Genomic DNA, 19,274 nt, shown 5'->3' on the forward strand with positions numbered 1-19,274 from the left:
TGCTTTTGTGTTCAAAATTTTAAAAACTTGTTGTTGGAAGGGCTTGAACTCATGACCTCCACTCCAATTAACAAGAGCTTAACCACTCCACCACAAGCCCCACAAGGAAAAATAAGAATATTAAACAATGTTATACATAGAATATTAATATTTTTATTTAAACCAACTATAATTCATTTATTTTATATTTTTATGTAATTATTTATTATAATACATATAATTACCATCCTCTAAATTTTATCTATACTTTCCTAGTTACTATATTATTACTATAACGCTTATTACTATCGTTAAGATTCGATTTTTTCAATATATTTATTTATTATAGTTTATTATTTACTAAATATATATTTTTATAGCATATATTTAATTTATGTAGCCTAACTATTGATATTAAAGTATTCTTTTGTTTAAACTAACTAATAATTTGTATTCGATTATTCCACCACATACATTTTTTTTGAATTAATATAAATTTGGTTTATTTTTATATGTAAAATATTTAATTTTTATTCACACTAACTAACAATTTGTATATTTTATTATATTCACTAAATTTTAATGTTTTATATTTATATATATACTAATTATTTGTAAGATTGAATGCTTTTGTGATACATTATTGAACATATTTTATTATTTATTATATTGGACACTATATTTTACATTATAAATTGAATTATACATATTTGTAGCAGTAAAACGGTTCGACCAGTGATTAAACCGGTCTGACCGGTTGAACCATGAACCAGTAGTTTCACCACTTCGCTTACCGGTCCGGTTTTTAAAACATTGCAAGAGACCTACCCCTTATGGAGGATAGATCCCCTAATGTGCCAAAAAAACACAGCACAAGAGGCTTTGCATAATACGCATGATTTTGTGAACAAAACGCAGCCATCTCTTTCTCTCTCTTCTTTCAATATTTTCATTCTTTCACTACTTTTAGTATTTTCATTCATTCTTTGTTTTTATATTAGAAAATACTAAAATTTATTGTAAAATTTAAAATATGCAAGATTTTGTGTAGAATACGCAACCATCTTTTTCTCTCTTTTTGCGATATTTTCATTCTTCGTTTTTGTATATACTGAGGAGTACTTCCTCTGTCCCATAAAATATGTCTCACTTTCCTTTTTAGTTTGTCTCACTAGAGATGTTACATTTCCATATTTAGAAAAAGTTATCTCTTAAAATAATATAAATATTATATTTTCTCTTTCCCCCTAACGCACAAAACAAAACCTCCTAAAATCTTGTGTCGTCCCACAAGTGTGACATCTTTTGTGGGACGGAGGGAGTATATAATACCGAAAAATATTGTAAAATCTGAGAGTATTAATTACAGTTACCATGAAATATAATAATTAGCTCAAAATATGCAGCCGTTAATTATTTTATACGTCTGATGATTTGAAGAGTTGGTGTAATTTAAAATCCTTATACAATAGTTTTTAGTATTTTATACTCCCTCCGTCCAGAACTACTTGCACTTATTTCCTTTCTCGGCGTCCCAAGTTATTTGCACTCTTTCCATTTTTAGTAAAAATTATCACCTACAGCCGCAATTGTTGACTTTTCTATACACTCATTCCTTAATCTCCGTGCCGAAAAGGAAATGTGCGAGTAGTCCGGGACGGAGGGAGTATATAAACATAGAAAGAATGAATGAAAATACTAAAAGTAGTGAAAGAAAGAGAAGGTATAAAATAAAGAATGAAAATATTGAAAGAAGAGAGAGAAAGAGATGGCTGCGTTTTGTTCACAAAATCTTGCGTATTATGCACATCATCTTGTGCTGTGTTTTTTGACACAGTAGGGGATTCATCCCCTATATTATGTAAAGTCCTTATGATAAACTCACATAAATCTAAATAAAGCAAATAAACATATACTAGTAACTTATAAATGAAGTGAACAATCATTCAGCATCTTCTCTTTTCCCCATTGTGGTATCAGGTTCACCAATTACAAGAGGAGGAGACGAGACTTCGCCACCGCAGCGTGGCATATCAGGCGGAGGCGGCAGCATCTTCTCGTTGGGGCGCTCCCCGTCCTTGACAACGAACACCATTGCCATTCCCCAACTCACGTGTCGCTCAAAATGGCAATGCATATACCATACTCCTGCAACGTATTACATGGAGTACTAAATATAAGAATTTATCTTGAAAACTAACCTACCAAGACAGAGAGCTCGTTTGATATATAAACCTCACATATGTTACTTTACACAACCGAAGTAGGGCAATGGAGTACATAACAAGTACTTCCTCTGTCCCCATTATATGTCTATTGTAGGATGTCGCTTATTAATTATTTCACTTTTTTTATTTGTATTTTTAGTAATGGAGTTCATGTTCCATTAACTCATTTCTTTTACATTTTATTAATATAAAAAAGTAGTACCTACATTTCAGTAACTTTTTTCACGCACTTATTTTACATTTATCATAGCAGGTTAAAGTGGCACAAGTAATAAGGGATGGAAGGAGTATTAATAACGTACCTGGATTGTTAGCCTTAAATCTTATAGCGGTCCATCCATTCATTGGCACCGCGATGTTCTCCATCAACGGCGGGTCGACAAGATTATAGTTAGGCGGGTCCCGGATCCTATCATAGTTCCCTAACCCAGACCCAACCACGTAGAAGCTGTATCCATGTAAATGCATGGGATGCTCAACGCCTCCACCGAGGTTGGTTCCTTGAAACACCACTTCCACCGTCGTGTTATATTCCAATATACGAACCGCTGTCCCGAATTCAGACCGACTCTCCTCTTTCAACGGCGTACCTTGCGTGTAGTTGAAAGAGGAGGCCGGGAAGTTAGGGAAATCAGGGGTGTAAATTCCCCTGATTCCCCTGTAATAAGCTGTGAGAATGTCGACAGTTTTCGGAAGTATGAGTGTCACGTTGTTGACGCTCGCGAGCAGCCTAGTGGACCCCGAGCACGAGGGATTAGTACATGGAAATTGGTTCACCGAAAGAGTGTAGAAGAAGGTTTCATCGACGTTGCTGCCTGGGCTTTTTAGTTGGTCTGTGATGCCGATCGATGCAGCCGAGTCGTTGACTTCGGGGAAGGATGGAAGCAGTGGTGACGGAGGCGGAGTGTAGTTTCCGACATACTCGATTATTCCAGTAGCGGGGATGGTCACGAATTCCCCGCCAGTGGCATATATTCTGGCAGCCATGTAATAATGGCTTGGCGGCTGGTTGGCTTCTAGAAGCAAATCGAGGGTTTGGCTGTTGGAATTATCAATTTGATAACTACTTAGTTATCAAGTTGATTAAGTTAGAAGCTTCTTAAGTATTTAGTTGTCAATTTGATAACCAACTTAGTTATCAATTTGATAACTATCTCTTAAGTAGTAAAATAAAAAATGATCACCACTTATCTTTCCTAAGCCTATATATATGTGTGGGGGTTGAAGGAGAGATTATAACAAGATCAAGATCACAATTCTCTAAACTAGTTCTCTCATTTAGCCATTTAGGAGCATAGTCTCCTCAATTCTCGAAACTCCAAAAGTTCGCCGGTGCCTAGAGAGTTTGAGGTGCTTCTACTCTCTAGGACGAAGTCGTTTTATCTTTGGGGATACTACGCCAATCCGTGAGCACTAGCCGAGGCGTAATTTGTCTTGCGGAAAGAGGGCTTTCCTCGACTCGACTTATAGTTAGTACTGTAATTTTCTATTTTCGTTGTAATTTCCGTTTCAGTTGTATTTGTATTGCTTTTCGGTTGTAATAGTTAGAGTACTGTCTGTAAACGGCTCGGGAATTTTCCCAATTTTATCCAACAGTCGCAAGACAAATTAGTCGTACTCTAGGTGATGTCGGCCGAAGTTACGATGGACGGAAACCATGGAGCTGGAGGAAACGAACACCAACAAAATGGATCTACTTTTTCTGCTGCCAAAACATCGGTGTTGACACCTGTTTCGACCTCGAGGGTGATGCCTCAGGCCGATAAGCCAGAGAAATTTAAGGGCTCTGAATTTAAACGTTGGCAACAAAAGATGTTGTTCTACCTAACTACGTTAGGTGTTGCCAACTTCCTCACGGAAGATGCGCCAGTCGTATCTGAGGAAGAGACGGACTTCCATGTCCGGAATGCCTATGATGCTTGGCATCAAGGCGATTTCTTGTGCAAGAATTACGTCCTGAACTGCTTAGAGGATAGTCTTTATTCTATCTTCGCAGGGACTAAGACCTCAAAAGAATTGTGGGAGGCTCTTGACAAGAAGTACCGCGTCGAGGACGCCGGTACAAAAAAGTATATAGTTGCAAAATTTTTGGACTACAAGATGGTGGACTCTCGTTCAGTGGTGGCGCAAGCCGAAGAGCTGCAAATCATAATCCATGATGTCCACGCTGAAGGAATGGTCTTACCAGATCAGTTCATTGTTGCGGCAATGATTGAGAAACTTCCTCCGTGCTGGACAGATTTTAAAAATTATCTGAAGCACAAACGGAAGGAGATGAAGCCTGAAGACCTGATTGTTCGTCTTCGTGTCGAAGAGGACAACAGGCGCTATCATCAGAAGCCGGGAAGCTCGGAAGACTCAAAGGCAAATCTGATAGAGCGAGGAAGATCCTCAAAACGTCCCCGCCCGAATGAGAAAGATAAAGGGAAAGGGAAGGCAGTTGCCCGAAAGTTTGAAGGCAACTGCTATAACTGTGACAAATCGGGTCATATGGCGAAGGACTGCCGAAAACCCAAGAAAAAGAAAGCCAAGAAAGATCTGAACCTGGTCGAGAAGAACTTCGATGAGGATGACTTGGCGGCCGTGGTCTCTGAAGTGAACCATGTAGATAACCCAAAGTCTTGGTTTATCGACACTGGAGCGACTGTACATGTCTGCTCAGATCGAAATCAGTTTTCAACATACAAACAAGTCGAAGGGAAGAAGCTTCACATGGGCAACCAAAACTCATCTGAAGCTATCGGCTTGGGAGAAGTGAAGCTCAAGATGACGTCTGGTCATGAGCTGAAACTGAAGGATGTGCTGCATGTCCCAGACATCCGGAAGAACCTGGTTTCGGGTAGCCTACTTGTTAGTCATGGTTTCAAGTTAGTTTTTATGTCTGATAAGTTTGTATTGACTAAGTTTGGTACTTTCCTTGGAAAAGGTTATCTTTCCAATGGTTTGTTCAAACTAAATGTAACGGTTGTGCGCCGCACTCCGAAATTATCAAGTAATGAGAATGATGCATCTTCTTACTTGCTTGAGTGCTCCGATTTATGGCATTATAGATTGGGACATGTAAATTTAAATGCTATAAAAAGATTAGTGAATCTCGATTTACTAAAAGTCAACAAATTCAACTCACTTGAAAGATGTAAGGTGTGTGTTGAAGCTAAAATGACTAAGCTGCCGTTTCACTCGGTAGAGCGGAGCACGAAACCTCTAGAGTTGATCCATACTGATGTATGCGATTTGAAAGTTGTGCAAACTAGAGGTGGTAAAAAATATTTTATCACATTTATTGATGATTGCACAAGGTATTGTTACATTTATCTGTTAAGAGGTAAAGATAAGGCAATTGAAGCGTTTAAAGACTTCAAAAATGAAGCCGAAAATCAACTTAGTTGTCAAATTAAGTGTGTTCGAAGTGATAGAGGTGGCGAATATGTAGCCCCGTTTGCAGAATTATGTCATGCGAGTGGTATAATTCACCAAACTACGGCTCCTTATTCTCCCCAGTCGAATGGCGTTGCTGAACGCAAAAATCGAACATTGAAAGAGATGATGAATGCTCTCTTGATTAATTCAGGGTTACCCCAGAACATGTGGGGGGATGCTGTGTTAACAGCAAATTATATCTTGAATAAAATTCCACTTAAAGGTAGAGATGTGACTCCTTACGAGTTGTGGAAAGGAAAGAAACCATCGTATTCATACCTCAAAGTCTGGGGATGTTTAGCGAAGGTTGAAGTGCCTCTTCCAAAACAAGTTGCAATTGGCCCCAAAACTGTCGATTGTATCTTTATTGGTTACGCACTCAATAGCTACGCCTATCGTTTCTTAGTCCATAAGTCGGCTGTGCCTGACATAGCTGAAGGAACGACCATGGAATCAAGGAATGCTATATTCTTTGAGAATGTTTATCCTTGTAAGAAGCAAGAGGATCGTTCTAGTGAAAGAATGGTGGAAGAAGCTACTAGTTCTCATTCTCTGGAAAGGACGAATCCAAGTACTGAGAATGAAGAACCAAGACGTAGCAAAAGAGCTAGAGTTGCAAAGACCTTTGGCCCCGACTTTATTACTTTTATGTTGGACGATGAGCCAAAGTCACTAGCAGAAGCTCTGTCTGGCCCAGATGCACCATTCTGGCTAGAAGCGATCAATAGTGAAATTGAATCAATTATGAGAAATAACACATGGGTGTTAGTGGACTTGCCAGAAGGTTGTAAGCCTTTAGGGTGCAAGTGGATCATGAGAAGGAAATATAAAACTGATGGTACTATTGATAAGTACAAAGCTCGTTTAGTCGTGAAAGGCTTTAAGCAGAAAGAAGGATATGACTTCTTTGATACCTATTCACCGGTTACGAGAATCACTTCTATTCGGATGCTTCTTGCGATTGCTTCATTGCACAATCTTGAGATTCATCAAATGGATGTGAAAACTGCATTTCTGAACGGTGAATTGGAAGAAGAGATATTGATGCACTATTTATTAGCACTAAAAATCCCTGCAAGCATACAGGGTAGATTTAGTATAGCTAAAGGTCAGTACCGGATATCGAACACAGGGAATAAGATTGCAACTGGCTATCATATACTAAGCGTCATATACTATCTAGAGACATGGAGCTTTGGGTTTTAGTAAGATTAAACTAGAGAAAAAAAATATAAAAAACGTATAGAAACAAAATAATACAAAGCAGGCTAAAGAAAGTAGAGTTTTAGGATCCAACTACTACGACCTAGTGATGATTAATCTCACAGAACCTTTACCTTTATGTGTCTCCAGGATTATTAGGAAAGTCGCGATTTTCAGATAAGCCCTCTCTCGAGTGCACTTATCTAGTAGATTAGACTCTAACTATCAAAGTCTCCTTCCAAAAGATTAGATTCTAACTCCTTAAGTTCCTAAGACTCAAGCCCTCACAAAGGGTCCCCTCTCTCGAGTGTAGATAAACCTATGTGTTGTACTCGTTCCTTTTACCACGTAAAACTAGCTATCTCTCGATTAATCTAGTTAGACGGACATAGTTCTAAAGTTGGCCAGACAAAATAACAATAAAAGCACAAGAACAAGCAAAAAAATCACAAGAGCTAGAAAAAGGTTCAATTCAATAAATCCAAACATATTCATAATAGTTTTCACCCAAAAAACTACAAATGGTGTTTAACTACTCATAGACAAGTAGTAAAAACAAAAATAAAAGTATAAGACATGAAAGAAATTGATAAAACCCAAGGTTGAATCTTCAATCTTCAGTCTTTTCTTGCCTGGATCTGCAGAGCTCCGCTCCAATGGAAGATGGATGAATTATGTGTGGAAGATGGAATGGAAGAATGTGTAGAGGAGGGAGGATTGGAGGCTCTGAGATGTGGGAGATGAAAACCCTCGGTCTCTTTTATACCCGGGGCGGAAATACAGACGTAAAGCCTCGCAGAACACATCGCCCGGTCGGGCGATTTTAAGTCGCCAAAACGCCCGGTCGGGCGAACTTTCTGGAGTTCGCGACTAAAACGCCCGGTCGGGCGTTTTCCCCATAAAAATCGCCCGGTCGGGCGTTTCCTCTGAAATCGTCCAAAAGCATTGTCTTCGTCTTCGAAAGGGCTTCGCGTGAGTATCTTGCACGCCCCCATCGGAGTCCGGATGAGAGAGTTATGGCTATTATACGAAAGTCGCGCATTGAAGCGCGGATGACTTGAATAATATAGTGGGCGATTCTTCCTTCAAGCTCGTTTTCAAGTTATTTTCACATGTTTTAGCTCCAAACACTCGACAAACTCGTCAAAACACTAATTAGTGTATGTGTGGATAAAAACCTAAATTAAACACCTTAAATCATCAAAATCACCATCTCATTACCCACAACACCATCCTAAATTATGAGTTTGTCAACTCCCCCAAACTTGCATATTTGTTTGTCCTCAAACAAAACAAGAGAAAAACTAATAAAGAAACACGGATGCTAAGAACTAGACTTCATAGTTGCCTCAAAAATTGTAACAAGAAATAAAGAGTTTGACAAGAATACAAATCAAATCAAGCAAAGCTTATTAGTGCATTTTCATTACTAGCTCGTTGATCACCTTGAAGTACATGCGCTCACAAGTGTTTAGAAGTGTATTTATCACTCACTCACAAAGTGTATATTGGAAAAAGTATATGCTCTCAGATCATGCAACATGCAAAGTTTACCATAGGCTTGCTCGAAGTCTAATCTCTCCTCTACTTTATGTGATTAAAATCAAAAATCCGAAAGGTCTTTATTTAAGGTTATAATGTAGGCTTTTTGGTAAGGTGAGGAAATATGGCTAAAAAGTGACTAAACCCAAACATAGCAAAAGTGATCAATTTCTACTACATCAAACTTAGCACCCCACCAACAATTCATATCTCAGTAAATTCTAGACTTAGTCTAAATTTCTTCTCACTTCCCAAATTCCGTTGATTTTTTTTTATTTTCCCTTTTTTTTTCTTTTGCACATCCTCTTTTTTTTTTTTTTTCTTGTGCACGACCAATTATCTTATTCAAACCACAGATGTCTATGCACTTTTCACAAGTAAGCACACTACTTTTCTTTCTACCTTATCTCTCCGACTCTTTTCACTAGATATGAACTAACTTTCTTCAAGAGTGTATGAATATTCCCCTTTATTTAGCTTTCAAAGAAAAAGGCTTTAAAGGCTCAAAATGGTTAGCTAGGAAAAATATTTTGAGTAAGGTCAATAATTTGGATATATAAAGTAGCTAAGAAGGATGGCCTAACGTCCTCTTTTATCATTTAAACACTTTGCAGACTTAAGCAGACTAGGAGCAAGTTCTAGAAACAAATACATGAATACAGATAAATCACACAAGGAAGAAATCTATGGCTCAAGTCTCACAAGGTTTATGCAAGATTCAAGGCAAACAAGCAATTCATTATTTATGCACATTTTCACTAAACCTTCAAATCAATGCATCAAGTCAACTCAATCAACACAAACATTTAATCGTAGGCAACTCGGTCTGATGTTCCTAAACATGAGTATTTCTAAATTTTCTTTGTTATGCTCATGACAAGATTCACCCCGGGATTATTAAAAAAAAATTAACAAAAACAAGCAAAAACAACTAAACTCAAGGTCCACCACTTCATCCCCCCAAACTTATTCAAAATTAAATTAAGAATAAGTTTGTAAAGTCGGTATGGACATGAGTAAACTAAGAAAACACATTAAACTAAAACAAAAAGAGAAAAATGATACCGATGTTGGGTTGCCTCCCAACAAGCGCTTGGTTAACGTCTTTAGCTTGACGTTCTTTGAAGCTCAAAAGTTAACCCCCATTCTCGGGATTTCCTTTGGGATGCCTTTTGTGCAGGAGCGGAGGGTAATCCATTATTGTGCTCCGTGCTCTCCTCAAATAGCAACCCTTGTAAAAACAGATAAAGAGAAAAAATCACAATAAAACTATGCAAGATATTAAACTCTAAATTAGTATTATCAACCGTTCTACAATATCAGCTTAATGCAATAATATTCCCCGGCAACGGCGCCAAAAACTTGATGCACTATTTATTAGCACTAAAAATCCCTGCAAGCATACAGGGTAGATTTAGTATAGCTAAAGGTCAGTACCGGATATCGAACACAGGGAATAAGATTGCAACTGGCTATCATATACTAAGCGTCATATACTATCTAGAGACATGGAGCTTTGGGTTTTAGTAAGATTAAACTAGAGAAAAAAAATATAAAAAACGTATAGAAACAAAATAATACAAAGCAGGCTAAAGAAAGTAGAGTTTTAGGATCCAACTACTACGACCTAGTGATGATTAATCTCACAGAACCTTTACCTTTATGTGTCTCCAGGATTATTAGGAAAGTCGCGATTTTCAGATAAGCCCTCTCTCGAGTGCACTTATCTAGTAGATTAGACTCTAACTATCAAAGTCTCCTTCCAAAAGATTAGATTCTAACTCCTTAAGTTCCTAAGACTCAAGCCCTCACAAAGGGTCCCCTCTCTCGAGTGTAGATAAACCTATGTGTTGTACTCGTTCCTTTTACCACGTAAAACTAGCTATCTCTCGATTAATCTAGTTAGACGGACATAGTTCTAAAGTTGGCCAGACAAAATAACAATAAAAGCACAAGAACAAGCAAAAAAATCACAAGAGCTAGAAAAAGGTTCAATTCAATAAATCCAAACATATTCATAATAGTTTTCACCCAAAAAACTACAAATGGTGTTTAACTACTCATAGACAAGTAGTAAAAACAAAAATAAAAGTATAAGACATGAAAGAAATTGATAAAACCCAAGGTTGAATCTTCAATCTTCAGTCTTTTCTTGCCTGGATCTGCAGAGCTCCGCTCCAATGGAAGATGGATGAATTATGTGTGGAAGATGGAATGGAAGAATGTGTAGAGGAGGGAGGATTGGGGCTCTGAGATGTGGGAGATGAAAACCCTCGGTCTCTTTTATACCCGGGGCGGAAATACAGACGTAAAGCCTCGCAGAACACATCGCCCGGTCGGGCGATTTTAAGTCGCCAAAACGCCCGGTCGGGCGAACTTTCTGGAGTTCGCGACTAAAACGCCCGGTCGGGCGTTTTCCCCATAAAAATCGCCCGGTCGGGCGTTTCCTCTGAAATCGTCCAAAAGCATTGTCTTCGTCTTCGAAAGGGCTTCGCGTGAGTATCTTGCACGCCCCCATCGGAGTCCGGATGAGAGAGTTATGGCTATTATACGAAAGTCGCGCATTGAAGCGCGGATGACTTGAATAATATAGTGGGCGATTCTTCCTTCAAGCTCGTTTTCAAGTTATTTTCACATGTTTTAGCTCCAAACACTCGACAAACTCGTCAAAACACTAATTAGTGTATGTGTGGATAAAAACCTAAATTAAACACCTTAAATCATCAAAATCACCATCTCATTACCCACAACACCATCCTAAATTATGAGTTTGTCAGATATATATGGAGCAACCTGAAGGGTTTGTTGTACCTGGCCAAGAAAGGAAGGTATGCAAACTAGTGAGGTCTCTATATGGATTAAAGCAAGCGCCATTGCAATGACACTTGAAGTTTGACAAAGTGATGTTGTCAAATGGATTTACTATCAACGAGTGTGATAAGTGTGTTTATATTAAAAACACAGATAATGGGTTTATTATTGTGTGTCTTTATGTAGACGATATGTTGATTATGGGCAGTAATAATCGCATTATCAACGAGACGAAAAATATGTTGAAAAGAAATTTCGACATGAAAGATATGGGTCTAGCTGATGTGATTCTTGGAATCAAGATTGTAAGAGATCACGAGGCAATTACTTCGACACAATCTCACTACGCTGAGAAAGTGCTCAAGAAGTTCCGCTCATTTGATTGTGAGCCAGCTAAGACTCCATTGGACCCTAATGTGCATTTGAGCGTGCACACGGGTGAGCCTATTGCTCAAGAAGAATATGCAAGGATCATAGGGAGTTTGATGTTTATCACAAACTGCACCCGACTTGATCTTGCATGTCCAGTGAACAAGTTGAGCCGATTTACGAGCAATCCAAGTAACGAACATTGGAAAGCTCTTCGTAGAGTTTTGAGATACTTGAAGTATACTCTCAACTTTGGGCTGCGTTACACCAGATATCCCCAAGTACTTGAAGGGTACTGTGATGCAAATTGGATTTCTGATTCAAAAGACTCATTTTCGACAAGTGGGTATGTGTTCACTGTGGGGGGTGGAGCTGTTTCGTGGAAGTCAACGAAACAAACCTGTATAGCTCGATCCACCATGAAATCTGAATTTATCGCTCTAGATAAAGCAGGGGAAGAAGCCGAGTGGCTTAGAAACTTTCTAGAAGGCATCCCATGTTGGAAGAAGCCAGTACCCACAGTAGTGATACACTGTGATAGCCAAGCGGCTATAGGGAGAGCACATAATAGTTTGTATAACGGAAAGTCTCGACATATACGTCGAAGGCACAATACCGTGAGGCAATTGATCACGAGTGGTGTTATCTCAGTTGATTATGTAAAGTCAAAAGATAACTTAGCGGATCCATTAACCAAAGGGTTATGTCGTGATCAAATGCTTAAGCTGCTAGAAGGAATGAGGTTGAAAACCACATCTAAAAGATGATTATAGTGGTAACCCAACCATACGATTGGAGATCCCATGGGCTTGGTTCAATGGGAAAACGAAGCTATACGAATCTAGTCGTAACACTCAGAAGAACTTAGTCTTCGCCCATTCCTTAGAAAGCATTGAGTGTTGTAACCTGCACGTGGTAAGAGGTTAAGTCTTTGACTTTTAATGATTATTGGAAACCTCTAGGAGGTAGAGTATAGCAGGATACTCGAGAAAGAATCACCTATGTAAGTGAGAAGTGAGGGCCGCTTCAAAATGTGTAAAATCACTTATGAATCCAAAGTGGTGTTCCATGGCCAGAAAAGGACACAAACGTGAGAACTGACGAGTTTGTAAACAATATTGTGTCAATACTATTGTCTCGGTATACACCAAGGAGGAATGGTTCAAGGCATCACGTCCACCAGGCCGCCAGTATGCCCGATCGTATTGACTATGGAAGGTTCAAAGCCTCAAGCTACCATTTCAAATGCAATATTATTTCTTGAGAATTGAGGCTAGCGTCTGCATACATTCATATTCATTCCTCCGATAGAGGTGTGACTAAGATGTTGGTTTGAGCTTGTGAAGCTCTAACCAATGTGGGGGATTGTTGGAATTATCAATTTGATAACTACTTAGTTATCAAGTTGATTAAGTTAGAAGCTTCTTAAGTACTTAGTTGTCAATTTGATAACCAACTTAGTTATCAATTTGATAACTATCTCTTAAGTAGTAAAATAAAAAATGATCACCACTTATCTTTCCTAAGCCTATATATATGTGTGGGGGTTGAAGGAGAGATTATAACAAGATCAAGATCACAATTCTCTAAACTGGTTCTCTCATTTAGCCATTTAGGAGCATAGTCTCCTCAATTCTCGAAACTCCGAAAGTTCGCCGGTGCCTAGAGAGTTTGAGGTGCTTCTACTCTCTAGGACGAAGTCGTTTTATCTTTGGGGACACTACGCCAATCCGTGAGCACTAGCCGAGGCGTAATTTGTCTTGCGGAAAGAGGGCTTTCCTCGACTCGACTTATAGTTAGTACTGTAATTTTCTATTTTCGTTGTAATTTCCGTTTCAGTTGTATTTGTATTGCTTTTCGGTTGTAATAGTTAGAGTACTGCCTGTAAACGGCTCGGGAATTTTCCCAATTTTATCCAACATTGGCCAGGCGAAATCGCTACGTAATCAGTACGTAGCGGTTTCGGGTAGGCGCCGGCCACTGGCGGATTCAAGTGGGAACAACTGTACCCCCAAATTTCATACTAATATTAATACTATATTTAGTAATAAATTGCATAAATCTTTGGTGGTCGGGTGGCAGCCGCCTTAATATTTCTATCTCCTATCCCGGGTTCGATTCTATTGAGGCGCACATTCCTTAAATTTTTATTCTCCTTTCAATGTTTTTGTGGTATGCATTGCATTATTATATTTTTACCACTCCTTTCCAGTTATGTTATTATTAGTTAGCCTAGTACTAATAATTTGCACTCTTATTTTTTTTATTTCTGTAGTCATATTTTCTTTTTTTTTGTATTGTAATTAGTTTTTTTAGTTTTGTAATTATTTGAAGTCCTATTTTCTTTTCTAGATATTAGGCTGTTTACTACTGCCTTAATGATTTTGATTTCCCATATTATGCTCTATTATTCTTTAATTGCTTTGATTTTATAATATACTCTATTACTACTTTTTTCATCATTTTATGTGATATTATTTGCAGTAAAATTCATACTTTAAATAAAAATAATCTTACTTTTATTAAATGCTTTGAATTTTTTATATTATACTATTATTTTTATCATTTTATATATTATTATGTTTAGTACAACTTGTACCTCAAATAAAAAAAATTCTTTCTATTTAAAATTATTTTAATATTTAATGCTATTTTATTCATATCATAATCATTTGTTGTACAACTTCGTACCCCCGAACTAAAAATCCTGGATCCGCCACTGATTATACTCCCTCCGTCCCACTTAAAATGAAACATTTAGGAATCGGCACGAGATTTTATGTAGTGTCACTACTAGAAAAATTGCTTCTCACTACACTTTTTTTATCACACTTTATAAAAAATGCCAGCATAGATGTACTATCTACACACTAGCTTTTCACTGCACTTTATAATATATTGTTACTGCACTTCAACATAAAAAGTGCCATCATAGATGTACTATCTACACACTACCTCTTACTACAGGTACCCGGTGCTGCACTTGCATAAGTGTCATTATAGATGAAGTGTCAGCACAGTAATTTTCTAGTGACAATTTTAAGTGTCATTACAAGCCAATTTTCTAGTAGTGTGTTGTTTTGTGAGTTAAAGAAGAGAGAGTAAAGTAGGAGAGATGAAAAAGTAGAGATAGAGTTGTTTCCATTTTTGGAAACGTTTTATTTCTAATGGGACAACCAAAAAAGGAAACATTTCATTTTTAATGGGACAGATGGAGTAAATTACTATATTCATGAAAATTAGGTTCATTTCAAATCCATGTCACAAGCAGACCTCTAAAATAATTACATGGGCTTTTGAGCTTATGGTTGTTGAGAGTAGTAATATTATAGGCCTTTAATTATCTTAAAATTAAAGGCGACAATATTGGGGGCTTTCAAACTTTTTTAAACTCAACGGAAGAACAATGTTATATTTTCGATTTTTTGTCTTTAAAAATTATATTTTGATTCTTACTTTAAGACAACCTATATTTTATTACAAGAGGCACGGACACACGACTTATTGTGATGATTTTTTTAGTTCCACGAAACAATTTAATAAATTTGTACAATTTTATTTTATTTAATTATTTGTATTATTCTTCATTTTTTATCTCTCTTTCAATCAATCAAAATAAGTAACTATAGAAATTCAAACCCTAGCTAAGCAATACTACATAGCATAAATGACATTCAAACCCTAAAAAATTATTTCAATTATGTATTGCACATATAAAAACATTCAAACCCTAAATAATAGTTGTAGAGGAGGCGTGTCACAATGCGGCATATCCGGCAGTGGCGGCAGCATCTTCTTGTTGGGGCGATCACCATCTTTGACGATGAACACCATCTTCATACCCCAAGTTTGATGACGCTCGAAATGGCAGTGCATGTACCAAACTCCTGCAAAATGAAACATTAGCAAGTTTAGTACTCACTCCGTTCCTAATTACATGTCTAACTTTTTGGTCACTTGGGTTTTAAGAATTTTGAACCAAGGTAAGGCGGAAAAAGTTAGTGAAACATAAATCTCATTTTTATACACTCCCTATGTTCCATATCTATAGACACTATTAGACCTATTTGTCATCCCAAAAGTGTTACTCTATTGTTTGGCTGTTCCATATCTATAGACACTATTAGACCTATTTGTCATCCCAAAAGTGTTACTCTATTGTTTGGCTGTTCCATATCTATAGACACTATTAGACCTATTTGTCATCCCAAAAGTGTTACTCTATTGTTTGGGATAGAGAAAGTACTAATACTAATTTTTATTGGAATATTAGTGAAATAAGTTGATACTCCCTCCGTCCCAGATAATTTGGGACAATTTGACTGGGCACGGGTTTTAAGAAATGTAATGGAAAGTGAGTTGAAAAAGTTGATGAGATGTGGGTCCTACTTTTAAAGTATTAATTTTATAATAAAATGTGAGTATGCATGAGTTAGTGGAATATGAGGTTCACTACCAAAAATTGTAAAAGTGAAATGGGTCAAATTATTTAGGACGGACCAAAACAGAATACTGGGTCAAAATATCTGGGACGGAGGGAGTAATAAAATGCTGAGTTTATTGTAGTAAAAGTGAAATGAGACAAATAATAACCTGGATTCCTAGCTTTAAATCTTATAACGGTCTATCCATTTTTGGGAACGGCCATAAATGGTGGATCAACAAGGTTCAAGTTAGGGCGGTCCCGGGGTCCGTCAAAGTTTTCGAATCCAGAGCCGAGGACGTAGAAGCTGAAGCCATGTAAATGGATGGGTGATCGATTCCCTCTCCGAGAATAGTTCCTTGAAACATGATTTCAACGCTAGCATTATAATCCAACATATACACAGCAGTCGCATATTGCGGATGCGACTCGTTCCTCTCCAAACTAACTTGTGTATAATTGAAGACTCTTTCCGGACGATCTGGGAAATCCGGCTGATCCCTTTGTAGTAAGCTTCTAGAATTTTCGTTTTCGGCATTAGCATCGACACGTTGTTTATGCTTGCCTGAAGCCTGTCGTCTTCCAAGCACGACGAATTCGTCCCACATGGCCACATCGAAAAGAAACGCCTCCATTGCTATGGAACGGAGAGAGTAGAAGATAACTATACTACATTAGTTGTCAATTCTGAAATTCTACTCTTCATTTCTACTTTTCCTTTTATTTTGGCCATCTTATTTGCTCCTATTTATTAATTATCTTTTTTATGTATTGGAAGCTCGATAATTACGTTGTTGGAAAGTGTCGAAGTAACTTTTTCCTTTTCGAAGGTTTTACTTTAGGCATATATTTTAGATGCTCTTAAAAAAAGTAAATACATTTAGTCCTCTAGTAACTTTTTTGTTCTTCAACTTTTTGTCGAACCTTTAATTTGTCTTTTGTTTATACTCTCACCTCGTATCCTATCTCTGCCTAACATAGCAGCGGCGGATCCAGGAATTTCATACTGGGGGTGTAATAAATAATTTCACCTACATAAAAATTTAAAATTCAATTTATCCTCTTCTATTATTTCCATTATTTATTTTCTAGTGACTCGTTTTGTTGTGCATAAAAATTTATTATTTTTTTATTTTACTTAAAAAATTTCACTAATTGAGATAGTGGCTCTTAGAAGTTAGATATATGGAGTATATAACTAAGAATTTATTTTAGTTTAAATATTTAAACAAATATAAAACGATCATATTTTAAAAATAATAGTATCAAATATGAGCATTAGAAACTATAAATAATACTACTAGAAATTATATCTAACCATACTTTTATTGTGAATAAAATCAAACCTTAGATAGAGACTGTAATTGTTAGTCAAGACAGAATAGCGCGCAAATAAATTAATATATTTGTAATCAAACATTTAACATTAGATTGTAATTAGAAACTATAAACAAATAATGAAGATAGAATATAGCGTAATTAATGAAGATAAAATAGCAAAAACTGCGCCTGCTAGAATTCGTCCAGTGTGGAAACTACGAAAGCTGAGCAGATTACCACTAGGCTATTTACAGTTTTTGGGGGTTGCACCGTCCCCCTTTGTTATTAATTGGAACCGCCAGTGTAACAGAGGGACTAGAAAATATCGTTTCAATCATGTGCGTGTGCTGCCGCAGCCTCTATTTTTATTTATTATGATTGTGAGTAATGATAAACAACCAAATTTTGTACAACCATAATAAGATTATATTAATAATTTGATGTATTAATTATATATTAATAATATAAATGTAGTAAGTGGACAAGTTAAAAAGACTTATTAGCCTTTAATCTCATTTTTTATTTTTATATTTGAATTTTCTTTCTATTGTTTTTAAAATTTGAATTAAAGTATGCCCTAATTACATTTATGGTTCTAAAAAAATATAAAAAATTATATAAAAATCATAAATATATGACCACTATATTATGCACTTTCCATGTACTCTATATGCATCTATATATTTTAATTAAATGCATAAATAAACCTATTTTTTTTCAAATAAACTAGTTTTTAGTTGTACAAAATTTGGTCACATAGATTTGTTGATACTTGAATGCATTCAGACATTCAGTCACTAGACGTCAATTATGGCATCATATCCCAATGAGAGAGAGTGCATTATTGAATTGTTGATAGTAGTAAATGAAAAATTCATTCAACCTCATATCTCTTCTTCCCTAGTATGGTAGTAGTACCAAATACAAGAGGAGGAGATGAGTCTTCTCCGCCGCAACTCGGCATATCCGGCGGCGGCGGCAGCATCTTCTCATGGGGGAGTTTCCCATCCTTGACAATGAACACCATTCCCATTCCCCAGCTCATGTGACGCTCCAAATGGCAATGCATGTACCACACTCCTGCAACAATTTTTTTTTTTTAAATTCATGATATTCGAAATTCAGAAAATTTGACAATATACCTGGATTGTTAGCCTTAAATGTAATAGTTGTCCATCCATTTTTAGGCACGATGATGTTTTCCATCAACGGCGGATCAACAAGATTATAGTTGGGCGGATCCCGGATTTTGCCATGGTTCCCCAACCCGGAGCCAACGACGTAGAAGCTGTATCCGTGTAAATGCATAGGATGCTCAACGCCATCGCCGAGGTTTGTTCCTTGAAACACTATCTCAACTGTGGTGTTATACTCCAATATACGAACAGCTGTTCTGATTTCGGCCCCACTCTCTTCCTTGGACATTGTACCGTATGCATAGTTGAAGGAAGTAGGTGGAAAGTCGGGGAAATCAGCGGTGAAGACTCCATTTATTCCTCTGTAGTAAGCTTGGAGAATGTCGATGCTTTTCGGAAGCAACATTGACACGTTGTTGACGCTCGCGAGCAGCCTTGTGGAATTGGCGCAAGCCATTATGTTCATTGAAAGAGTGTAGAAGAAGGTTTCGTCGACTTCTTTAGGAACGTCCACGTTGTTGCCTAGGCTTTTTAGTTGGTTTGTGAAGCCGACCGAGTCGTTGACTTGGGGGAAGGATGGAAGCAGCGGTGATGGAGGCGGCGTGTAGTTTCCAACATACTCGATTATTCCAGTGGCGGGGATGGTGACGGAGTGTATTTCTTCGCCGCTGGCGTAGATTCTGGCGCCCATGTAGTAATGGCTCGGTGTCTGGTTGGCTTCTAGAAGCAAATCTAGGGTTTGGCCGAGCGAAATCGCTACATAATCTGTCAGTAGCGGTTTCGTGTAGGCGCGCCGTCTGCGCCGACAACGGTGAAGTTGTGGTTGCCGATTTTGAAGAACAT

At 37.4% G+C, this 19,274-nt stretch overlaps 1 protein-coding gene and 1 pseudogene across 1 annotated transcript; both read right to left on the reverse strand.

Annotated features, from left to right (window-relative positions):
* Positions 1-1,823: 1,823 nt before the first annotated feature.
* Positions 1,824-3,485, reverse strand: LOC121802743 (laccase-14-like). The gene is made up of 5 exons (XM_042202438.1): positions 3,474-3,485; positions 3,359-3,363; positions 2,773-3,246; positions 2,510-2,655; positions 1,824-2,127 (listed from the first exon to the last, which is right to left on the reverse strand). Exons 1-5 carry the CDS (start codon positions 3,483-3,485, stop codon positions 1,922-1,924), a joined length of 843 nt encoding a protein of 280 aa, XP_042058372.1. The 3' UTR covers positions 1,824-1,921.
* A 14,684-nt stretch (positions 3,486-18,169) lies between these two features.
* Positions 18,170-19,274, reverse strand: LOC121802756 (annotated as a pseudogene).

The sequence above is a fragment of the Salvia splendens genome, chromosome 5 (assembly GCF_004379255.2).
Source record: "Salvia splendens isolate huo1 chromosome 5, SspV2, whole genome shotgun sequence".
Taxonomy (NCBI): Eukaryota; Viridiplantae; Streptophyta; class Magnoliopsida; order Lamiales; family Lamiaceae; genus Salvia; species Salvia splendens.

Excerpts from the sequence above, each read along its gene's own strand:
- LOC121802743 (XM_042202438.1), bottom strand. Across the intron at positions 2,656-2,772 it reads CCGTTGAAAGAGGAGAGTCG|CTTCTACGTGGTTGGGTCTG; the intron begins GTCTGAATTCGG and ends ACATGGATACAG. Across the intron at positions 2,128-2,509 it reads ATTTAAGGCTAACAATCCAG|GAGTATGGTATATGCATTGC; the intron begins GTACGTTATTAA and ends AATACGTTGCAG.